This window comes from Carassius gibelio, chromosome A15, assembly GCF_023724105.1.
Source record: "Carassius gibelio isolate Cgi1373 ecotype wild population from Czech Republic chromosome A15, carGib1.2-hapl.c, whole genome shotgun sequence".
Lineage (NCBI taxonomy): Eukaryota > Metazoa > Chordata > Actinopteri > Cypriniformes > Cyprinidae > Carassius > Carassius gibelio.
This window is the reverse complement of record NC_068385.1, coordinates 11,433,523-11,459,472: the sequence shown is the minus strand read 5'-3', so window position 1 is coordinate 11,459,472 and position 25,950 is coordinate 11,433,523. Positions and strand designations below refer to the sequence as shown.

General features: G+C 37.3%; 2 protein-coding genes and 1 pseudogene across 2 annotated transcripts; all 3 read left to right on the top strand.

The window, feature by feature from the left end:
* Window positions 1–524: 524 nt before the first annotated feature.
* On the top strand, window positions 525–6,665 carry LOC128028848 (apoptosis-inducing factor 3-like; annotated as a pseudogene).
* On the top strand, window positions 3,924–19,831 carry LOC128029188 (serine/threonine-protein kinase PAK 4). Its single transcript, XM_052616803.1, has 10 exons — window positions 3,924–4,133; window positions 9,349–9,570; window positions 9,772–9,986; window positions 10,081–10,525; window positions 12,199–12,639; window positions 12,917–13,050; window positions 14,230–14,356; window positions 15,750–15,875; window positions 16,388–16,522; window positions 16,645–19,831. Exons 2-10 carry the CDS (start codon window positions 9,370–9,372, stop codon window positions 16,798–16,800), a joined length of 1,980 nt encoding a protein of 659 aa, XP_052472763.1. The 5' UTR covers window positions 3,924–4,133; window positions 9,349–9,369; the 3' UTR covers window positions 16,801–19,831.
* Window positions 19,832–20,592: 761 nt separating this feature from the next.
* Window positions 20,593–25,221, top strand: LOC128028545 (sushi domain-containing protein 6). The gene is made up of 5 exons (XM_052615785.1): window positions 20,593–20,779; window positions 22,330–22,437; window positions 22,772–22,969; window positions 23,530–23,671; window positions 24,181–25,221. Exons 2-5 carry the CDS (start codon window positions 22,344–22,346, stop codon window positions 24,506–24,508), a joined length of 762 nt encoding a protein of 253 aa, XP_052471745.1. The 5' UTR covers window positions 20,593–20,779; window positions 22,330–22,343; the 3' UTR covers window positions 24,509–25,221.
* Window positions 25,222–25,950: the final 729 nt, after the last annotated feature.

Sequence of the window (25,950 nt, the reverse complement as noted above, 5' to 3'; positions counted from 1 at the left end):
AATCAACCAATCAATTGTCGGTGTGGGCGGGCTTTTATCTCTTCTCCCGAACAACATTAATCAGTTATGTCTATCTAGAAACAGGAGCACCATGGCAGAGGGAGAGTGCCACAAAACAAAAAAAGTATAAGACACATTTTACGGCAACTACACGAAAGTGTACCCCTGTCTTATAGGTGTCAAACATAATGACAGTCTTGCTCAAGCATTGCCCATGGCGGGTTCTATGATTGCAAAAGGCATGTTGAGGTGAGTTGACAAGTTTCACTTCATCTGCATATTATTCAGGCTAGTTGCCAAGGCTACATGAAAACAACAAACTCCTTAGACCTGTTTAAAGTAGCAATGGAAAATAAATAAAAGCAGTTTACATAAATTTTATAAGCAGATTATATAAATAGTAAAAGTAATGTACATATTTATACATATACGATACCTCCCTGAAATGACTTTTTGCAGGTTGGGATGTCTGCTATTATGAATTTTGAATTTGATCTTAGGCTGGTGTGATGTGTGATGACATCATGGAGATGGTGTGGTAGAGTCAGATTTGCAGGATGGACAGTGATTTTTGTTTTGATGAGCAACTGCCTCTGGATAAAGCTGGTATCCATGGATCACTGGGGAAACAAAACCAGATCATATGATTTCAATAGCTCTGCATTATCTTATTGGATTGATAAACAAGTGTACATTAGTTCCATGTTTTTTGTTAATGAAGCTGTTCTGCTGTAGATCCCTCTAGTCCAGTCAATGAATACTGAAACTGAAAAGGCATGGAACTGCATGGAATTGAAGCGTAGACTTAAAAAAGAGATGTGTTTCTTTTATTTCTTTCATTTAATTTCTTGGGACAATTCCTGGGATCACATGCATTGTATTTGTGGACTCTAACAATAATTTGTCCCTCAAAGGTAAAGTCTGCTAACACAGAGGCTAAAACCCTGACTTTCAAGGACGGCACTAGCCAACACTATGACCAGCTCCTGATTTCTACAGGTGGCAGGGATCATAGTTTGTTTTTAGATAAATGTCTCATGAAATGCTTAGCACAATATGTAGTGATAGATATGCTGACTTTTATCTGGATGCAGTGTCCCATGTTGAATTCTGTACTTTTGATTTTAGAGCCAGACCTCTGGAATGTCCTTGTGCTGAAAATGTGAAATTGCTAGAGAGTAAGGACGCCACAGAAATGCCACTATCAATTGCAAGTAATTCACCTTCTGTTAGAGATGCTTGAAGAGAAGAATGTGAAGTTCTGTACAAGTAACGGTATGGCTGAAATCTGGGGAGAAAATGGAAAGGTGCATAACTAAACAATCATAGAGCTAATGTTAGTGCATCAAACATCAAACACAATTGTTTTGGTTAAGGAAGCTGTTCTGAAAAATGATGAAGTCCTTCCAGCAGATATTGTAATTTTGGGCATTGGGATGTACAACAGTTTCCACATAGCAACTTTGTTGTTTTCACTGAAACAAAGACATTCATTTCTAACAGTTACAAATTCCTTTCTAAGGTGTCATTCCAAACTCTGAATTCCTTAAAGACACATCTGTGGAAAATTGATTCACGCAGTGCTGTTATTGTTGAAACGGTAACAGCCTTCATATCACATAGAGCAGACACTTTAATTATAAAATATACCAGTTTTTATATGACACCTGTGTTTTGCAGTCCATGAAAACCAACATTTCTGATGTCTTTGCTGCTGGAGATGGTGTCTTTTTAATTTATTTTGGTTGGACATAAGAGAATCAATACTAGACAATGGGAATTGGCGCAAGCTTACAGTACCACATGATATAATAATAAGAGTCTGAATGTTAATAAATACAAAAAGTTTGGGATCAGAAAGGTTTTAAAAAAAAAAAAAAGTACTCTCAATATATTATATAAAATATATATATTTATCAAGCAAAAACACATTTAATTGATCAGGATATTTATATTGTTTCCAAATAATTCTGCTGTTCTTTCTATTCATCAAGATTCCTGTAGTGAACAGTAGTTTGTGTGGTCCCCCACAGGAAGAATCTCAGGCTTAAGCATGCTAAATCAACAGGTTGAGATAAATACTTCGCCATACTTCTGGACCATGCTGTTGGGAATACGTATATACAGGTGATCGTTCCAAGATAGATCTCCCTTCTCTGAGTAAATATAATATTTTAATAAAAACATTTTAACTCTTCATTTACTTTAATTCTGCAAGGCTATGGAGAAGGATACACTGAAATTGTCTTCAAAGGAAGCACAGAGGAAATACTTTTTTTTGGGCATTTTATATCAAGTAAGCTAAAAGTTTATGAAGAAGCCTTAAAAGTACATCAAATGGTTAATATCTTGATATTGAGATCCATCTTATTTCAACGCTGTTTGTATCATAATCCAGAGATGAAGAGGTTGCTGCAGCTGCCAGCTTGAACTTTGACCCTGCTGTTGCAAGGGGCACAGTGAGTATCCATAAGTTACAATACCTCAACTCATTGTATCTATAAGGTGGAACTAAGAATTGAAAAGCCATTATTGAATTTATTTGCATGCATTTCAAAAGTGAAGCCCTTCGTAGGACATAATATTGGAATTTATTCTGCTTTCACAGATTTGATGACCTCAGCTGGTTGCAGCTCCCATGAAAGTGCTTTGGCACACTTACTTCCATGACTTCATTGATTACAGATTGTCCATCTGTCATTGACCTATAGCTGACCTATAGCTTATAGACAGACTGGTTCTGTGCGTTGTCTTCCAAATAAGATTTTTCCACATAAATGTTATTTTTGTCCTGGAAGGAATAAACAGTTATCATGCATTTGTTGTTAGAAACAGCTGAAGCACTTGGATGTCATCAGTGACTAAATAATGTGTGATAAGCATTTGTGCCAGCAGAAAATAATTTCTTCTTCAATGCCTATATATAGAGAGATGTGGCCAAGATTTTATGTACACTTTGCAGTATCTGCAAAATGATAATTATTTGACCAAAATAAGAGTAAAACCAAAATATATTTTATTTAGTACTGACCTGAATACGATATTTCATATAAAATATGTTTACATAAGAAAATAATAGTTGAATAATAGAAGAACCTGTTCAAAACTGATTCTTAATGTGTTGTTACTTGGATGATCCACAGCTGTTTTTGTTTTTTGTTTTTTTGTAACAGTTCTTCAGAAAAGTCCTTAGGGTCCCACAAATTATTATTATTTTTTTTTCTGTTTTCCAGCATCTGTTGCATATAAGAACCTTTTCCAACAATGTCTGTATGATTTTGAGATGCACATTTTCACCCTGAGGACAATTGAGGTACTCACATGCAACTATTACAAAAAGTTCAAATGCTCACTGATGCTCCAGAAGTAAATGCTGACATAAATACTTAAAACACACACACACACACAAACTGTAATGCACATTAAGCAAATAATCCTAAGTAGATCATTTGTTTCTTTGACAATTGTATTTGATGACTTCCCGTTGTATTCACTGCATGTATTCACTGCAACATCAAAATGGACAGATAATAAATATTTTCAGAAAAGCTGTGGACAACACAAGGATTTACTTCTACTGAGGTGTCACAGTTGTTTTCTTAAACACACAAGTAATAATGATGATGCAAATAATAATGTCAGTTTAATTTATCATATTTAAAAAGTGTATTACTCTTATTCTACACTTTTTGTAATTTAAAATATTTTAATTTCTTATTAATTTCATAAATAATACATGTGGTCAATTATACCAAAGTTAAAATTTAAATAATTACTCAAGCATACAAATCAGGGTAAAACATCAGTGCATTATGTTATTATGCTTATGTTATTTATATAAAGATTTGCTACTTATTGTGACATGATTACAGTGCTGTGTAATATATTGCGTACTGAATAATACATGATGTACAGTTCACTGTGAGGACGGCAGTCTGGAGGCAGTGTTCTGCTCAGCGGTCAGTTCCCCGGATGAAGGTTGAGCGTGAATATGGCGCAGAGAGCACGAGCAGCGCGCCCGTGAGGGTTTCTGTCTGATACGCGCATTTAGCCCGCTTAAGCTAACTTTACACTCAAGAAACTTCACCGACCCTATGAAGTTTATTTCTCAGCGGACACACATCTCACTACAGGTAAGACGTCTTTAAAGCGATTTGTATTACAAACGTGAGTTGTTTGTATGCCAGCGCTGGTTGTTTTTGTGTCAGCCTGTAGTTTCGGTGAGTTTGTTCGTCGTGCTAATTTAGCTAATTCTTCACAGCTAGCTGAGAAGCTTAGGCTACTCACTGTCAAAACATACATTTTTGTCATCGAAGTTAGTAACTAGAAAGTCACTCCGTTTTTAATGTCATTTAAGTTTTTATGTGTTTTCATGTTTAGAAGGCAATGATTGACCGTAGTTCGCAATATTAATGTAACGTTACCATAATCCCAGCCTCTTTTTTCCACTCGAGGTGCTCCTGAATTGTTATCTGGAAAAGTAGAAATTATCCATTATATCAGAGTTAGAATGTGCCTAAAACTACTTAAAAGTTTGGCAGAAATGTTCATGCGTTACTGGTGGAGTTAATAGAGCAGCAAGTCACATAAAACACCAAAGAAGTGACTCAAATGAATAAGAGTCGCTGTTCGAGCTTGTTGATTCTTCCAAATGTGGGAGCGATTTTTAACGGAACTGATAAGAAGTTGTGATGCTGATACTGTCTATACAGTAAACAAGCTATTTTTTTGTTTGTTTTATCGTTACATAAAATCAGCCAACGTTTTTCTCTCTGTGCTTTAGTCGTGTAATGTTGAGTATCAATAGCTCTGAGTCGGCAGTGCATGGTTGCACCTGTAGTATCGATTCTGACTGTTGAGTGTTTGTATGGTATGATGATTCATAGTTTACATCATCTAACAGAGTAGCTTCCTCTTTTAAGTGATGTAAAACCATTGTTTAATCAGTCATCAACATTTTCAGGCTAGGTCATCTTGTTTGACCTCAACTAAAGCATGACAATCTATGAAAATATGTGTCATGTTTGATAAATAAGGTTTTTATGGCTTATATGGTATGATATTGTGAGAATATGAAGCTCATACTCAAGGAGGGGGGAAAAACTAATCTTTTTTTATTTTAATTTTTTTTTAAGAGGCCAAAAATGATAAAAAATGTGCAATCTGTTGTAGTTGCTGATATACAAATGTTCAACAAATAAGATGACATTCCTATGGCTTGTTGTGAGACCTTTCATTGAGATTTTTGTAACTTTAATAAAATGCATGGACATATCAGTTGTCACTTTATATCCTCCAATAATTTGTCTCCGTGAAATGATGTTTAAATGTTTAGCTTTATGATCAGAGCTCTGTAGTTTTTATTGTGTGGGCAAAACATATAATACAGTGATGATTGAGAGACGATAAACTTATTTGGCATATTTGATACTCACATTTAAACGTGTTTTTCTGCAAGATGATGTATGGATTGAATAGTCAAGTAAACCATAGTTGCTCCCGTCCAGTAAGTGGTCATCTTGGAATATATATATATATATATATAATGGTGTACTTTATAAATATCATTAAAGATTACATCGCAAGACTGATAAACTATTAGACAATAGAGGGCAAGTAGTAGATTGTGTACAACAGGTTTTTAAGCAAAAGTTTTGATCATGCTGATAATTTAGAGGCCTAGTATTGTCAATAAAGCTTAATAGGATTAATTGTGCTCTTTTATGACTAATGGTTGAAACAAACTTCTAGTATATGTCAATTTCAGTTTATCCATGATTGTGTGTGCAGCATGAAATATTGGAATGCTGCCTTTATCTTTGAGTCGATGAACTACTATAAAGAGTGATAACTGATAAGACATCCTCACAAGTTACTCAGTTGGTGATGGGGTAGCCATTTAATATCTCTTGGACCTTTCTCCTACCTTTCCTCATTGGTTGTAGTTTCACTTTCTTTATCCCTGAACTTTCAGCAGCTGTGGGTTTGTCCGGTTATGTGTGCTTCGAGGAGGTGTGATGGGAGATTTAGACAGGGGTGCTGTCTGTACCGGGCACTCCAAACATTCCTTAAATATTTCAGTGCTGGACATGGTCCCTCATAATGTGCAGTCTTCCATGCTCCTGCTTAAGCCAAGCGTTTGACTTTGTCTTTCAAAGGCAGTGTTTAAATATGTCACTGTTAATTCAGTTTACAAGCAAATGTGGTATTACATGTTGTGTTATACTTATTTGGTATATTTGCGGTTTTAAACTTCATTTTGCAGATTGTGTTGTTTCTGAATAAGAATTACACTGAATCTGATTTATTTTTTTTATGAAAAGCATCTGTATGAGTTTTTGTAGGCTCTGTTTTCTTCTGAGTTCTGTTATGAATTTCAGGTCTGTTCCATGAAATTTGCTGAACAACTAGCATACTGTAACTGAGTTTAGACTGTCGGTTATTGTTGAAGCCTCAATGTACGTTGTTCAGTGGTGCATTACCTAATTGCTCGTCAGCTGCCTGCAAAGTGATGCCACTGTTAAACTTGCCTGCGTTTGGTGTGTCCCTTTACTGAACACTATACTGTTGTCTTTGGTGAGGTTATGTGTAATCTGTTCCATCAGAAAGCCCTCTATCAAACTTGGACCTGCAGTCAAGTGTACATAAAGACTTTGTGTATGTAGCACTTGCAAAGCATTGTGGGATGTTATCACATTGGAGTTCGGCTGCTGCTTTTATTGTTGCACAATGAGTGTATAACAAATAATGGTTGTTGGCCAAAAAGAAAAGTAATGTTGTTTTTGCTGTATTATGCATGTGTTAACTAGAATATTCGAAAGAAGACTCTGTGTGTTGTTTCTGATGAATGGGCTGAAGAATAAAAATATCCATGTCTATTCAAAGTGAGAAATGTTACCTTCTCTGAGACCACTATTGTGTGGTTGCAAAATTTGATTTTGTTCAGAAATGAGACAAACCTTAGTTTTATTGGGTAAACTTTGTTGGAACGAAGCTAAATTGCATACATTTTCTCTTCTTGTTTAAATCACAGCATTTAAGTGGACAGAAACGGCAGGCTCTGTAAACATTGGGTTGGTCTGATAAGAAGACCTCTAATGACAGAGTTACTAGTTCCAAGGTCAAGCTTTATTTGCAGTGCTCTCTACTGGGCTTGTAAAAACAAACTGCATGCCTGTTTCTGCTAAGCTAGCTTTATTCTACAAGTACAAACTTTAAAAAAAAAAAATTTGCCCAAAGTCTTTAGGCTGTTTTGAGAGGTCAGTATTTCTGCTTATTAAAAGCCAATCCACAGAGACTGTCTTCCTGGCCAGTGCCCATCTCAGCAGTGCTGACCACAGAGATGTCTTTCTCACGGTTCACCAGTGCATAATGGCATGTGGCTGGAATGCCAGACTCAACCAGGAAGTGTTTGACTTTTCGAGTTCAACTGCTTTACACTTCTTAATGTCATACACAAAGCCTGATTGATTAGTTTTTTTTAGCACTCTATTGTGAACATTTCAAACCTCTTGTGGGCTGATGCCACCGATGGTTATAGAACAGGAAGTGTTCATGTGAAGGTGATTCATTTACACTGATTGTATGAGAAGACTTACAAATAAGGAGTTGCATTTGTCTTTATGTATGTGTATAAAGCAGATGCATAGCTGTATATCTCTCCTAGAGTGCCTGTTTCTGTCACTATTGCTTCATCTTCACCTGTTCCAAATGAACAAAACTCACAGGTGCAAGCTAACCGCCTAAGTTTTACTCCTACTGTCTACCATGCAACATTAAACTGTTTGAAATGACTTCCTTCTACCTTATTGTGTGTCTCACATTTATATTTTTATATTATACTCAGCATATTGCCAAATATATTTCAGAAGAAAGTTAAATTAAATGGATAGAGGGGAAATCATTTTATCATTTTGGTGTCATTATACTGAGGACTGGAGTAATGGCTTTTGAAAATGAAGTTTTGCCATCACAAGAATAAATTACATTTTAAAACGTATTTAAAATAAACAGATAATGTTTATTTAAAATTGTAAAAACTATTTCGCAATACTAATGTTGGTGTTATTATCTATATATTTTTTGTAGTTCTCTGACTAATGGTTTTTAAAACATTTGTCAGAACGAGGAATTTCGATTTTGTGATACCACCCATGCAACAACAAAACTGAAAATGTATGCATGTTACAAAGTGAGGTTATTACTAATAATAACTCAATATGGTGCAAAGTATTCAGTCAGTCATTTAATATTCAAACATCAGTGTCTGAATTTTCTCGCTTATTTTTTGTTCACTCCTCCCTATCAGCATTCAGTTACTGATCTGTCATCGTTCAGTCATTGAAACACAGTACGTTGCTACTGCATAAGTAAGCAATGTCATATTTGACATCACTCCTTTAGCACAGTCCTTTGTGGTAATACTTGTCAAATGTGAGTTATGACCGCTCATCACTGTGTTGTAAGTATTTCCTTTGCAATGCTTGTGAAGTCTTTTTTTCACCTAGTTAATGTATGTCTGCTTCCGGAAACTAGTTTGAATATTTTCCAGTTCTGCAACTTTTGTTTGAGTACTTCACTCGCTCTGAATGTTTTCATTACCCTCAGTGTTTCAGCCCTTCATGAAACATTCACACCATTTCTAAGACTCCTGAAGCTGAAGCTTTGACCTTGTGCCCAAGTTAACATCTTTACAAAAGATCAGGTTACACTTAAAATGCTTCCAAACTTTTGAAAAAATGGCTCTTGCTGTTTCAAAGTCCCAAGAAGTAGCTGAGTTTTCCCAGACTCAACCTGTCAAGTGTGGGAGGGGGTTTCGGCCCACTCATTTCAGAGTCCAGTATTTGGCTTCTGGGAGTGTCTCTGATACCCATGGAGGGAATGGGCTGGGCAAAAGCAGAGAAAAGGGGAAGAATGGAAAACTGGACAGCTTTTTGTACTGCACAAACAGACGGAAAGGTGACATTTAAAATCCAGCAGCTGCCTTTATCTGTCTTCCATGTTTTGTGAATGAACAATGTGTTAATTGGGATCTCAAGTTTTCAGTCAACAATAAGAATTGGCTGTACATTTTATAATGGTGTTTCCTTGTCTGGGCTTGTGAGGTGTGAAACCATTATTTAAATCAATGCTAATGTTAACTTAAAATGTCATGAGTTACTCATACTCTGATTTGTCAGATTTTTAGTACCCATTTCTTTCGATGTACACTACCATTATACTATACATTTTTTAAAATGTATGATGTTTGTACAATGTAAAATGCAATTTATTCCAGTGGTGGCAAAGCTGCATTTTCAGCAGCCATTACTCCAGTCAGTAATAATATTTGTCTTTTCCTGTTTCCAGGTCTGATGCTTTGCTGCAGCCATGTTCACCAAGAAGAAAAAGCAACGGATTCAGATCTCGGCCCCCTCCAACTTTGAGCATCGTGTCCACACTGATTTTGATGAGCAGGAGCAGAAGTTTGTGGGGCTTCCACGCCAGTGGCAGAGCCTCATTGAGGACACAGCCAGAAGGCCCAAACCTTTCATCGACGCCACGGTCATCACTACTGTAGAGCCACGCAAGGTCAGAGGGAGGGAGTCGGCATGTGTGTTTGGTCTAGGTCTTTAGTTTTTGTATTTTACTTTTGGTGAGTTAAAGCAGCAACTTTTAGGTTTACTGTGAGAAATTCTTGCTGATGTTTACAAGTAGGTTTGGTAATTGAAAAGTGGTTCCATTTATTAAAAAACAAAAAACAATAACTCATTACCTATTTGCATTGCCCAGGCAATTGTACGGGGTCGTAAGATCGGTGACGATGGCTCTCTCACATGGCTTTTGGATGAGTTTGAGACCATGTCGGTGATCCGCTCAAACTCGCTGCGGAGAGACAGTCCACCAACGCAACCACGCCGAGACTCTGGATCATTGGGAGGGAGCTATGAGAACGGAGAACACTCCCAATATAGACACCCTGATCGATATGGAGACAGCAAAGAGAGGTGCACAGACGACATCTCTTACTCCATTTAAATTTTTGGTTTTCCAAAGACTTCAATGGCAAAATTGACAGTGAGACTTTTTTTCTGTATGTAGGGAGAAACCACGTCAGGAGCACCCAGGTGCTGATCCCAGACAGTCTCAGCGCCCAGCCCGGTCATCCAGAGAGGACAGCCGACCTCACCAGCAGCCTCGTGGTCAGGAGCCCAACAGACACAAAGAGCCTGACTGGTCAGGAGGGCCAGCCGCACCGCCCCAGCACAGAGAACACGAACGAGACCGAGACAGAGAGCCACATGATTATCGTGATCAGGTGGTGAGGCGAGAGGGGGCCAACGATAAGAGGCCCAAATCTAGCTATACCGGGAGGGACAGCAGCCCACAATCACCCCGTGAGAAGAGACCACTATCTGGGCCAAATATTCGCACCCCTAACCTACCTGTTACAGAGGGAGTGATAAAGACTGCACAGCAGACCAGCCGACCTTTCAACACATACCCACGATCCGAAAGTGACGCAGGGAGGAGCCCCAGTGGTCAGGTACACAGAAAATCAAATGAAATGATCTACATTGTTTCTAAAACATAAGTTTCTTTCTTTTTTTATCTGTATAGTAGGGTTGGGCTGCAAAGTGTTGTGCATTTCATTATATAATAATTGTATTTTTATATAATAAAAGGTAATTTATATTATAAACAAATGTTTATAAAATTTGTATAAAAATTACACTATATATTCATTACATATGATGTATTACATTTATTTTTTGTATTTTTTTAAGGGGACATTCTGCCAATCTCATGTTTATCTTGAGTACCTATAGAGTAGTATTGCATCTTTCATATCTCAGAGTCTTTTAGAATTTTTTTTTAAAAGACAGTCAAGCTAAAAAAAAGAGTTAAAGAGTCAAGCTTTTGCATAGCTATCGACTGCAAGCTCTGACATTGATATAGATTAAAACGGGAACAAAAACTTAAATTATATTTAATTTGTTTAAAAACATTCTTCACCAAAATGCCAGGAAGAAACAAACACTTGCACAACTCCGTTTCTGTCCATGGAGAAACAAACTTCATGTACTGTTCCCTTAACGTGGAGTTCTTTGGTAAAATGTACAAGGCTCTTTCCTCACAACTAAAAACACACTTCTTTAGTGACATTATGTTTGTTCGACTTGACGCAGTGCTGTGCAGGCTGATCAGCAGTGTTGAGTGTAAAGTGTTAAGTAAGTGTTGCTGTAATTATATTGAATGCAGTGTCTTTAACCCTCTGGACCCCAGCGCCTTCACTTTCAGTTTTTCCTGATTCACAAATCAATCAAATCTAAAAAGGGCCTACTTTTATTTGTGTACACAATAACAAAACATTGTGCTTTTGCAAAAAAAAAAAAAAAAAAAAAACGGTACACTTTCTGCCATCTAGGTCTCCGTGAGCAATAATTTTTAAATGAAGGTTTATAGGGATTTTAAGATGTAGCCTAATTAGCGATTTGAATAATTAAGTTACTTATTGAGTAAATCCTTTTAACCTTAGCTGAAACTTCTTCATCTTCATGGAGAACACGGCTCATGATTGCTTAGCAATGCCATGCACCACTGGAGTGCATTAAGGTGAAAGCATGTGAACAGCCTTTAAATCGATTGCGGATGGTTTCATCATCTCGGGTGGATAAAGTATAAAACGTTAAAAGTAAAAAAAACAATGCATTACCAAATATACTTGGGTGGCTGGCACAGGGTAGGTCTATATTTGGAAGTGCTAGATCAGTTTGCGCAGTGCTGCTTTAGGTCGAGTATACCTATTGTTGATTTTGTGGTCTAAAAACAAAATAAAAAATCCTTTGTAAACAAGTCCTGTGCAGCGTTGCCGACAACTTCCTAAACCTGAATGAAGCAATTGATGGGTGTTCTCTTGCTCTCACTCTTTTGGGAGAAGTGCCCATACAAGGAATTCCACCCTTTATGATGTCATACAGAGCCATATTAAAAAAAAACGTTTACGAACCCTGAAGGTGTGTTTTTGGCACAGAAATACTCTGTCATAAGTCCAACTTATTTTATTTTTTTAACTTTGCTTTTGTTTAGCATTAGAATCATACAATTTAACAGTTTAAAAAAGTAAGAATGCTTGAAATGGCAAATTTATATAGTATAAATATATATAATATTTTATGTTTTATCTTTTCAAAATATATTCTTACGTTTGTTATGCAGGATTTAAAACCAGGAAAATCTCATGAGCCTCCCCACCACAATGGCCCATCTACTGGGGCTGTCCGGGGTGGAAACAGCAGCAGTAAAAGTGGTTCTCAGGGGCAGCACAGAGCAGAGCCCCAGCATCACGCCTCCCACCCAGCCTTAGGCCCCGAGCCCCCTCACAGCCAGCAGATGCCCCCAGTACCAAAACCGTCAGCCCCAGCTGCACCCCCACAGCAGAGGGAGCCGCAGCGGGTCTCCCACGAGCAGTTCCGTGCTGCCCTGCAGATGGTGGTTGACCCTGGGGACCCACGCACATTTCTGGACAACTACATCAAGATTGGTGAAGGTTCCACCGGCATTGTTTGTATTGCTACAGTGAAGACCACAGGCAAGCTGGTGGCTGTAAAGAAGATGGATCTGCGAAAACAGCAGCGACGAGAATTGCTGTTTAACGAGGTGGGTGCTATCCACAGGAGATTACAGTATTATGATTGGTTGTTCAGAAAGGTGTTTCTGTGTGACATGTAGCACATGGGAGCTTAAAGCTGAAATTCCAATCAGCGACAGGAAAGCAAAAATGCTTCTTTAGTGAAACCCTGTTTATAGATGCATAAAGGAATTTTGTGACAATTATAACTGCTGGTTGATTTTCTCCCACAAAATCTTTCCTTATCCACTTAATGAGATTTTTATTAAAAGAAACATTTTGCTGGCTTTGTTTCTTGTTTCTAAGGTGGTGATCATGCGGGACTATCACCATGAGAACGTGGTGGAGATGTACAACAGTTACTTAGTAGGGGATGAACTCTGGGTTGTCATGGAGTTCCTTGAGGGTGGAGCTTTGACTGACATAGTCACACATACCAGGCAAGTATTCCTTAGAAGTCCAGTCACTAATTGTTTTTTCAGTTGCTTTCAGTTTTGTTCTTAATCATATGTACTTTCAGATTCTCTTGAAAATAAATAATTGTATTTAGTTTTTGCTTTTTTTTTTTTTTTTTTTTTATCTGCACATTTCTTTGTATTCCCTTTTTTACTCACTCAAACACACACACACACACACATTTTGTGAAAAGTGGGGACATCCCATAGGCGTAATGGTTTTATACTGAACAAACTGTATATTTTATGGCCCTACCCCTAAACCTAACTCTCACAGGAAACTTTGTGCATTTTTACTTTCTCAAAAAAACTAATTCTGTATGATTTATAAGTGTTTTGAAAAAATGGGGACATGTATTATGTCCTCGTAAGTCACCCTCTCCTTGTAATGCCTGTGTCATACCCATGTAATTATACAGAGTTGTGTCCTGATATGTCACAGAAACAAGAGCACACACTTTCTTTTTTTTCAGCACACCTAACAAGCCACTAACATGAAAATATGATCAACCTTAAGCACCACTCTTCTCTAGGAATTAGTGCTGTCAAAATGAACACTTTAACGCAGGCGATTAATCTTTTCGGTTTACCGCATTAAAAATATTTAAAAACGACAATACCGAGATCTATCAGAAATCGGACAAAAAATACAGAGATATTATTTTTTTTTTGTCCATATCGCCCGGCCCTAACTCTGCACCCACAAATGCAGTGGTGCCCACCACTAAACTACGATAAACTACGAGCATACATTGTCATAGATGTTGTCATGTAAGTAATAAAGTTACCAGAAAGGTGATTAAAGCTGGCTTAAAATTGTGCATGTCAGTATTTCTTATAAGTTACATTTAAAAGGGTCCTATTATGCTTTTAATTTTTTCAACTTTAGTTAGTCTGTAATGTTACTATTTAAGCATAATATAAGATCTGCAATACGATCTACAAAGTTACAAAGCCAAAAACCACTTCAAAAGGAGATATGAAATAAATGTGTTTAAAGCCCATTCACATGTTACTGAGCAGTAGTGCAGTGCCACTAGGTGGCAGAATATGACAGAAATCCAGTTTGGTATGTCATTTCGTCTGTATGATCATTTTATCAGCCTATAAAGATTTCATTCAAGGTTTAACATTTCCTTTATTTTATTTGTCTTTTTTTTTCAGGATGAATGAAGAACAGATTGCCACCGTTTGTCTGTCTGTTCTGAAAGCTCTCTCAGTCCTTCACTCCCAAGGAGTCATTCACAGAGACATTAAGAGTGATTCTATTCTTCTCACCCATGATGGCAGGGTAAGTCCCTCTCTGCTCTTAAAGGAAAACAATTATGTCAGATGATAACAGGTTCTTTGGTCGTACTGTATGCAGAGCTGACGCTTTACAAGTCATGTTTTGACTTGTGTAATGAGCTCAGAAACTGCCTTACTCGCTGCCAGAGTGTTGGTGTTTAAACAGGTTTTTGTCAGACCTGTTCTTTTGTGTTCTCAGACCTGCATGTTCACTCGTGTGAGAAGATCTAAATGTGTCATCAAGTCAGCAGTGTACTAAAGCAGAATTAAATCGACCAAGTGCTGAAATCTAAACAACATAATAATTTACTTGAGTACTTGACTTAAGAAACCTCAAAACTTGTAAACCCTGGTTTAAGAAAAAAGAAATCCTTGTTTGTGATACATATTAGTGTTTTTTATTTTTTTTTGGGTAGCCACATGCTTCACTATGCATTTACAGAAATATAACTATGCAACTTCCTGCCATGATACAATTTTTTTTATTTTTTTTTATGATGCTGAAACAGTCAGTGGTTTGTTAGATGGGGTCTGTACTTCATTATGTGGTTGATATAGGGAGGAAGTTCTTTCAGCCAGCCTCAGCTGTTTCTCGGCAGGGGCTGATTGTCTGTGTCTGTGTTTGTGTGTGTGACCTTACATGTTTAATTTCCGCTTGCAATTTTTCTGACACTACTTCTCATACAGTATCCCAGAGGCACATCATTTCTTGCATAGTTAGTCAAAATATTACACAAGCTTTCACTGGAAATTTGACAAGCTTCTTTGAAGCTAATTAAGCGATTATTTGTGATTTTCAAACAGGCTTTTTTTTCACTTTAGCATGTTGTTTTGCATTATAATTTCATGCAACTGTGAATGTTTAAATTAAAATATTAACCAGCAGTGATTATTCAAACATTTATTAATATCATGTTTTAATATTTCTATCTGGTTTAAGGATGTCAAATATACTGGTTCTTTGATACCAAAATTCTAGTGAAATAAAAATGAAAAGTTCTCAGTTAAATTATGATCTGATCACTACTTTCAAAGTGTTGCATGTGCACTTGTGCATGCGATCTGTGGAGAGCACTTGCAATAGCAATGATCTTGCTGTGCATGGGAATTATGTTCTTTTCTCAATTAAAATGCTATCATAGTGAATTATTAATGGTTTGGCTTAAAATGCATCTTAACAGACCTGTCATTGTCTCATTTGTTGTTTATATTAATCTAACCAGTGTGGAAAAACACCAGCAGTTTATTATTTCACTTAAGTGGAATAATGGCCTGTGGATGCATAATAATCCAATCCCACCCTATGAAAAAAGAAGGCTACATAAAAGTCCTGATTTGTTTGGCAACTTGTATAACTTTTCTCTTTCTTTTTGTGTTCTCTCTGTTGTCATTTGCAGGTGAAGCTGTCCGACTTTGGCTTTTGTGCCCAGGTCTCTAAAGAGGTGCAGCGCAGGAAGTCTCTTGTAGGAACACCCTATTGGATGGCCCCTGAGCTCATCTCAAGACTCCCATATGGACCAGAGGCAAGTCACATCCCCCTCTGTTACATATGTTGCATCAGAGTCCTACACACTTGCTAATATTTGATGTAATTGTGGAGTATTATTTTCATTGTCATATGGCTCAGAGAATCGATAAGCATGGCCAGAATGTGGCAACAGTAGCCAAGACTATTACTTTACTCCGTTTGATACCTCTGATTAGTTTCAAACAGTCCCGTGCTTATTTGTTTATTCTCTGTAATCTGTAGACAGTAAAAATGGTTTCATTTACAATGTGTCTATTCACACGTTTCTGTTAAGCTTATGAAGACTGAAATTTGTTTGAGCCTACTTAATTTAGTAGATTTAATGCGGGTGCTGTCTCAATGTTAATCGGCTTGGGAACGGAATAGTATTAGTTCTGCTGTTAAATAAAGGTTTGGGTGTTCTGTTAAGTACTGGGGGTTGGGGTTTACCAAGCAGGACCCATGCAGGAGTCTGTTGCATTAATGCTGACATCACTGCAACTCACACAATTAAAACTGTTTTTACAGGTGGATATATGGTCACTTGGCATTATGGTCATTGAAATGGTGGATGGAGAGCCGCCATACTTCAACGAGCCTCCGCTCAAGGCCATGAAGATGATCCGAGATAATTTGCCACCTAAGCTCAAAAACCTCCACAAAGTAAACACGTGTCCTCTTGCTTAACCATCTGGGAAAATGCATGTTAATGTTTAAACCAGTGTGTACTGACCAGATTAAGCATGTTTGACACCGCCGCTTACAATGTTGTTCTGTATCCATAGGTTTCGCCACTTCTCAAGGGATTCTTGGACCGCATGCTTGTGCGAGATCCTCCCCAGAGGGCCACAGCTCAAGAGCTGCTAAAGCATCCCTTCCTGGGTAAAGCGGGCCCTCCCTCTTGCATTGTTCCCCTCATGAGACAGAACCGCATGAGATGAGAAGAGAAATCTGGGTGAGATCTGTCAGACCCCTTGAGTTCAAAGCGAAGACCCAGATGCAAAGATGCACTGTTTTAAACATCTGAAATGATTGAACAGGTCAAGACTTCTCGGAGAAAAGCCCAATGATGCTACAGACATTAGGAGTTTTTTTTTCTCCCCAAGATATTTTTACCACTGTTTTATTACACTATGAAATGCACCATATTTGGTGACATGAAAAAGACATGATTAGATCCTTCACAGGTTTCCCTTTTCCGACTAATTCAGAAACACGAGAACATGTGTTCTCTCAGTGGTTTTATGCTTGATCTCGAAGACTTTGCTTTTGGGTGAACCAAACTGAGGAGGTTTAGACATTATAAAAATGAACCACTTGGAGACTCTAATCCTTTCCAAACAAGGTTTTTTTTTTTTTCTCTACACTTCTTCTTTTGCACCATAACCACACTACTCAGTCCATTTTTAACAGGAAAACAACTACTGAAGAAAACATTTTTAAAAAGAAAATATGAAACTTTAGGCTCCTGTTACAACACTAAGCAATGGTAAACACTGGAGGTGGGTTTTTTCAGACCATTTTTAATTTAGATTTAATGAACAGAGTTATATTGGTTTTGTTTTTATATTCCGTTTTGAGTGACGGTGTGATGTTTAAAACACTGTTCTGAGATTGAGCTGCACTCCAATATGAAACTTTCTCCTTTGATGCATTGTTCCACTTTATGTAATAAAGGGGGAAGGGTTGGGTGTATGTTTTTTTTTTTTTTTTCCTCTCTCTTCCAAAACTTTCACCTTGGCACCGCACCACATTAGCTGAGGAGATTAAGTTGTTGTCAGTGTAGGGCAGAGGGTTCCTTTCATGTGTCGCCCAAATCCTCCAGCTAAGTAGCATACATCTTTGAAGTATTGTGGCCTTTCTCTGAAGGATTCATTGTGGATGGTCTTGCTGGAGAGATGTTGAACTAAACAAATGTATAGCTGAGCTTTACATATGCTCTATTTTATGAGAGCTCGTTCAAAGGAAGTGGACCATGTTTAGATCCCCACACACTGAAATGTAGGCCAGAATGCATCTGCACTCGTGTAATTGGTCATTTCCACTACTGCGTTTTGTTATAAGAGCACCACGACGTTCAAGGATTAAGAGAGGAGTAGTGGAACAACCAAAGGCTGATTGAGATTGTGAAGGTTTATAATACTAATTAGTCCAAGTACACTACATCACATCATGCAAAAAGACTTGTTTATCTTTATACGAAAATTCTGTCATATATTCACCCTGTATAACCTTTATTCAAGATGACATCTTATGCATGTAGGGTTGACACGGTATGAGGGTGAGTTTTTTTGGGTGAACTATCCTGTATCTTCAAAGAGTCACAAAGATCCAGGACCAGAGTGGATGGGTGCAATGAAGAAGAAAAAAAAAAAAGTCTGTTTAAAAATTATTCCGATTTGTTGTAGTGACTTATGAATACTAGCTAATCATTTATGAGAGTCAAGTGAATGCATGTTTGTGAGAAGATCGAGGTCGCATTTACATTCTGTCATTCACAAATTGAGGAAGAATTGTAGAGATTAATCCTAGACTGATGTGGTAGCTTATGTATTTATCTGGAGTTTTTTCTAAAAAAAAAAAAATATTTTGCAGAGGGCCTAAACTGTAACACTGCAAACATAACTCTAATTGTAGATGGGAAGGTTTGAGAAAATTAATGACAGTCGTTGACAAACATGATTAATTTAAAAACACTACTAGAATGTTAGTTTGTTTTTTCCACCAGTAAAAGATTGAATGGCATTTCTTTACATACTGGAGTTGCGTTACTTTTTCAGGAGGTGAAGCATAATGAAACCATGACAATCAGGCATTGGAGCAAAGAATGTAAATGCATTAAAATGTATATTCCGAGATGAATAATTAATGAAATTGAGAGAATAGTGTTTGTATGCTCACATTTCTCTGTGAAATATTGTAGGCATTGTAGATAGGTGTTTAAGATCCTCAGTGCACTGAAGCAACAGGTTAGCAATCCTACTAACAAAGAAAAACCACCTTAATGCAGAACTGAAAGTGAAGACATTCTGTTTAGGCAATAGATGTTCCACAGTCTGCTACTTGATTTGTGACCAGCCACACTTCTTCTTTTTTTTGATACATATGCAAATGTTTAATGACTTGACTGTTTAGGAAGAGGATACCTCCTATGACCACAAGCCTTATTTAATTGTGAATGGATATTGCTGTACAGTGAGAAAAATGGCATAATGCATGGACTTTCTCAAAAGATTGATCTAGTGAACATGTTGAAGAGCTTTCAGAAATGTCTTTTCTTTATTTTCTGAATTACATTACCAGGGCTGATCAGAAAATGATCCCTAATGTGGTAAGGTAATGAACCTTTTTTTTTTTTCTCTCGATTATGTTCCTCGATTCTCACGATCAGTACTGCAAATGCTCTCTGGAAGGGTACATTGTATTATATAATTTGGCTTTCATTTGTTTTCTCACCGAGTCTCATTGTTAGACTGTCACTGCATTAAAACTAACGGATCGCTCATATTCTGCTGTTGACTTATTTTAAGCCAGATAGGTTTCTAAATAATCTTGCACTGTACTTTTTTTTTAATTTGTCATCATAATTTTCTTTTTCCATCATGTAGATAGTTAAAGAGACTTGTTTTAAAGGTGGAGTAGAAGCATGAATGTTGTGCTCACTGCTGGCATCCTGACATCATCCTAATGTTCCCCCATGTCTGACACTCGTTTTGGGAATAACCCTCTTCAGCATCTATTTGAAACTGCTACTGACAAGCCTGTGTTTTTTTGTTTGTTTTTTTGTGAAGTGTAAAATGGTTCATACTTGTTCATACTGGTTCTGTTGTTTTCTTCTTTTATTTCAAAGTATTGTCATTTTGGTGGACAGCTGATGTCAGAGTTCCCTCTATAATATGTGAATTTTTACTGGTGGTAAAATTGACACTTTTTTTTTTCTTTCTTCTTTCAAAATACAGTTTTTAAACATCATCTGTCGGCTCCTTCATTTCACTCTTTAAGCCAGATGTGGTAGTATGGTTTTACTCTTGAGATAAACTGAAGGATGATGAACGGAACGTTTTCATATTGACACAGGATGTGTCATAATTATGGTTGACGTGAAGTTTCTTGATATGTGATAAGATCGTGTGAACTGGGAAAGTACTTCCAGTGAACTCCGATGCATTTTATTAAATTATAAATAATGTTTAATAATGTTTTATAATTTAAAAACTATAAGCAGAAGCTGCTTGTTCATATTTTAATAAATTAGAAATATATTGTAATTAACAAATAAAACATACAGAATAGATCGAAAAAGAGAAAAGGTTGAACACCCCAGCTGTACAACATTAGATGTTAAAATGCGCCCCATGATGCCCAAAAATGCAGTCTAGTAAGGCTGCTCCTAAGCTTTTGAGAGACAGCCACCATCACTGCATATTTTCGCTCACAGGCGATGCATCCACCTTGGGTTTTATCACTTCTGTTTAGTTTCTGTTTTTTGCCTCTTCCTCAGATTTTAAGGCAAATGGGGAAGCGAGTGCGCTTTAGGTGCGGTCGTAAAAAAAATATTTGTATAAATAATAATACCACAGTACTGCTCTTCCACGAATTGCTTTCAGTTTCCAGAACATATGATAACCAATGTGGGCGGTCCGTTCTCATCACTGTGGGCGGGGCTATCGAGAACACGCAGGCCGGCGACCAATCAGAGCTCGAGCTGCACATTATAACTCAGCTGTGTGGCGAGTCATGTGATAGCTGCTCTGGAATAGACGCACTTGTTGAATCAGGTCCTATTTACCCGGGGGTAACAGCTTGTGTGCAAAGTCGTCTGAAATCTTTGACGGCTCCCTCGTGACTGAAAACACACTAAAGAACGCACTGGACTTGATCGATTTTATAACCTCACATCACCGCGAGCTGCATTGCCAGGTGAGTTTCGTTTTGGATCAGACTTTGAAATACAATAGGATGCAACAATAGAGCTTTTGTGCACCTGTCTTCCGTTTCTCAAACCTACAGTAAGCGTATGAATAGTGTTATTGAATTATTGAGAGCAGAAGACTCAAAGATCAGTTCTCTTTTATCGGATGTGTCAGTGATGTTTCATATCCATCATAACCATAACTAGCTGTTTAAATGCCAGAAAAATGCCTTTTAATATAGCACAGCAATTTCACATTTCAACTCCATTCTTTGCTTTACTGTCACTATTGTGTACACTTTTCCAAAATGTGAAAAAAGATTATTGCAGTGTTTTAAAATAAAATACCATTTCAGTTTTTCTACTTCAATATTTAATGTTTAATTAAATGTGTTATTTGTGTCAAGTTTACTAGCAACCTCTAAGTGAAAATAGTTTTTCAGCAATTTGTGACTGTTTGCAGATAGCAAAAATAATTTTGTCATTTTGTGTGGTGAAAATCGTGTAGAGATTATATTTTTGCGACTGATAATGATTTTTTTTTTATGTGTTCCATAACCAATAAGCCATATACAGAGGCTTTTTAATTTTTCAACAACAGAATAAGCTAAATAAATAAATTCATAATAAATTATATTGAGATTGTACGAACTACATTCTAAACAATAACATTCATGCCATTTATTTTTTTCAGCAAATCCAAATTTAGCTTTTTTTTTTTTTTTTTTTTTTTTTTTTTTTTGAATTTTATTTATTTAGTTGCTTTGCATTTATTGATCGCTCCAATACTGATGATCTGAGAATCGATCAAACTGATAATTGGTCTAGTTTGTGGTACATAGGTCATGACAATAGATCATAATACACATACACTATATTCTCCTTATGAACAGAATATTACGTAATGTACATTATAACTTGCAGTATGCAGTTCACATAATTCTTGTGCAAAATAAGTCTCACATCAGTGTTCCTCAGTTTAATGATGTATTTAGTAAAGAAGGTTGCCACCCACGTTGTGGTCTGTTTTGTGCCAAGCTTACGTGTAAAAATGTCAGGCTGCCAAGAAGGGACAACCCTGCACGTTACAAAGATGACTATACCACTGCAGAAATCAAAGCAAGTGTGCAGCGTTTGTGCTCCTGGAGATATTTTGTGTTCAACTTGCTCAACTTTGAGGCAAAACTGCCAGTCATTTTTAGACCACTATCGACTGACACCCTGACATTTAACACCACCTTTGGTATGGGAAATTACACTCTGGGTTGTGTTATTCTACGGTCACAGGCTGGGTGTGGTGTGTGTGCCAGCTGTAGCAAAGACAGCTGTAAATGCATCCCTTCTTTTTTTGTGCAACCACACCAACATGTGGTCAATGGTGTAAACACCCTGTTAGTCACACATGTAATGCACTTAAAAATGCATCTCTGAATGATGCTTGGAATGCATTAGATGCAAGACTCAGACCTGTGCATCTGTTCAGTAATGGAAACTGCTGATATGTGAATAGCTACAGGTTCCTGAGCTCTGTCTTTGTGTTTGTGTGTTGTGTCAGCAGGACCAAGTGTTTTGATGTCTGCACAGCGATTGTCTCTCTGGCCATGTGTGCGTACTGCGCTGAGCTGCGGGGTTCTCTTGCTGGCTGCTCTGCCAGACATTACCACAGGTACGAAGATTTCCTTTCAGCAGCCCACATCTTCCTCTTCCAGATAACCAGCCACTAGCTTCCTCTGAAAGCTGATAGTAAAGATTGTCAAACGATCCGTTTTGCAATAATCAGTTATGAAACTTTGTACGCCAATCAGTCTCGTTCAAAAATAACACTTTTTACGGTGAGCATGTTTTTAATTTCTGAATTTAAATTCATTTAGTTATTTTTTGGTGGTCAGAATGTCAATGTGATACAACTTTCTTCATCATAGTGAAGGAAAAAAATACAATGAGTACATGTAGGGGAAAACTTTTACCTTATCAGGGTCATTTATCTTTCTTAATTCAAGGCAAGAATTGCTCCCACCCGATTGTAGAAGAACATGGAGGCTTCCGCTGTGAGCACTCTCCCTGTCGCGGTTTCCCTCACAAGACCATCATTCACTTTTTCTGCGAGCCTGGCTACATTCTCCCCAAAGGCCACCATAGGTCACAGTGTGAGAATGGAAAATGGCATCGCAAAGCGCCCGTCTGCGTGCACCATCCAGGTAAGAAAAACGAAGAAATGTTAATGCACTTGACCCATCCACTGCAATTTAGCCATTTACCATCATTTGAAGCAAGAGACGTATGCAGACTTTCATCTTGCATCAGTTGTCCATTAGTTCTGTATTCTGAATGAAGAAAATATGCTGAAGGAAGGCATAGCAAAAGAAGAACCATTAATAAATGACCTAAATAAGCCCCAGACGCCCGGTAGTGAAGTAAACTGCTAAACTAAGGAGGGGAAAAACCATGATTCTCCATTGAGCACCCTTGCTTCCTTGTCTGAGCTGAAATGTGTCACGAGAGGAAACCAACAGCTTGAGCAGGAAGTCAGCAAAGACACCAAACTAACCAGTGTGAAGGTTTTTTCTTTCTTTCTGTGATGCACATAAAACCTTCGGAAACATTTGCATCATAGAATCCAAATCAAAGGATGTTATCCTCACCCAACCACTTCCAGAAACTTACCTTGATTTGTACGTCCGTTTGTTTTCAAGCTCTTTGGCGGATGTCTTAAAATGGTTTGTGTGTGAGAGTTTTGTTCTTTTTTTGTCTTTAACAGAGGGTAAACCCGAACAATCAGAAAAAAAAGTAAACTCTGTCCAAAGTGTGGCCACGACTGCTATTGGAGTGTCCATCTTCCTTCTCACCACAACGGCCTGTTTGGTGATCAAATCCCGTCTATTATCCTGTCGAACGCAATGGTATGTTGTTCCACTATTTATTGTTATCATCCAAAAAAAAGAAAAGAAATGCACATTATAATTGTGAGATATAAACTTATAATTGCAAGAAAAATATTAATGGGTAATTTATAACAAATTACCTTTTTTTTTTTTTTTCAGTTATAAAGGCATATCTCACAATTAATATATATATATATATATATTTTATATATTATATTTTTATATCTGCCAATACTGCCTTTTTTCTCTCTGAATTAATGAGATCTAAACTCAGAATTGCAAAAAGTAAAAGATTTGTGGCAGAAATAATCTTCCAAAGAAGTCTGGAGTATTGGCTACTAAATTTGGAAATATATTTAAATAGAAAAATCAATTGCAATAATGTTTTCATTATTATTTATTAAAGAAATGCAGCCTCGATGACCACAAGTGAATTCTTTCAAAAACCTACTTCTTACAAAACCAGCCCCAAGTGTTTGAACCATAATGCATATCAACATCATTAACCCTTGTGTCTTTTTCATCAGGCATTCTTCAGATCAGTTGGACCTTGTTGTGGATGGCTTACCCGTTTCTCTTCCCACATACGAGGAGGCAATCTACGACAGTTGGGGCCAGCGACTCCCGTCGTTCTGTGGACCCGCTCAGCTCCTGCTGACCCAGGACGCATCCGAACACCGTCCGCTGACTTCACTCATTCACCCCGATTCCAATCGCTGCATTGACACAGCCAATCAAAGCACAGATACTCCACCGCCTCCTTACGAAGAGGTCCAATCACGATCCAGAGACACTGAGAACGACCGGGACGAACAGGCTTTGCAAAGCGTACTTTCTGTTGATAAAAACAACTAATTACTGGACTTTAACTCACCCTTAGCCTTTTGGTTATTCGTGTCCTTGCACAGGAGTCCTTGTGACTTTTCCTTCTGCCTTTGCTTCTGGATTCATCCTTTCCTTGGCTTAAAATATCAGTGTAAAACTGGTGTAGATGTTTCGCAATGACCTTATTGGTCAGATATGTTTGGTTTTCCTAGGTAACGTGCTGCAATATTGATTATGTTAAATGTTTTCAATGACCAGCTGGTGATGTGGTTACCCTCCGTGAGGGGAAACAAGGTCTTTAAAGGGGACCTTTGTGAATGATGAATGATGTTTATTTAATGATACAGCCATTTCTGTAAGATTGAGGTGCTGTGGAGTTACATTTTTCAGGGTTATGACTCAAGATAATGAAGTTTCTCAGAGAATTTAGATGGATTGAATGTAAGGAGCAGATTGAGATTGTGCCTGTTGACTGATGGATGTAGTATATGATTTTATTTGAATTCCTTCCTATTGTTAAATATTGCATTAACATATAGAACAGGGGAACAGACTTGAAGTGTGCTCGCTGAACGGACATTGAATGTTTTGTATTTGTTTTTATTGTTGTTTGGCATTTTATGATATGTAACATTTACATCCTGTACATAATTCTGCAGAATTAGTGTGTGTAAAAGTAATAATAATACACTTTTAAAACTTTATGAACTGGATGTTTGCTATTAAAAATGTTTTGAAATCTTTCTAGGGTTTGTGAGTGGTGTTTCACACACACACACATATATTAAGATCTGGTTAATACTGAAACTTGGTAAAACTATTATTTTGAGTGGTTTAAGTGTAATGGCGTGGGTAATAATGCAATGTCAAGCTTGTTAACAGTTGTGTTTTCTCTGGTTTGAGCAGACAGATCAATAGTGGATTAAAAGTCATGACCCATAGGATATCATGGGGATTTTATTATATAGAAACAGAAAGTAACAGCATGCTTACGCATTTACATTTGACCTACATAGAGCCTCTGTGACTAAACTTGAGATCATGTAAATGCTAAACTGGTTTCCTGATTCTACACTAACAGATGGCAAATCTTCAAATTAGTTAAATAAACTAACTACTAGCTAGTTCAGTTATTACAATATGGAGCAACCTGAGGTAAAAACGTATTCTCGCCCACTTCACAACTTTTGTACGCTGATAAGTTTTTTTTTGTTTTACCTTTTTGCGAGTCGCGACTGATAGCAGGCCTTGTCTCCATCTTGAGGTCAAACACTGTACTGCACGCACGTGCGAGGAAAACACCGAGTGTTTTTGTGTTTATTAATCTTCATTAGAGACTGTTGGAATGTAATATACTCTTTACTACAGAAGTAAAATAACACCGCTATCTTAAACGTATTGACCACGTGGTTTATACCAGTTTTGCAGAGGAAAAGTACTGAATGGAAAGCATTTGATGATTATTGATGTCC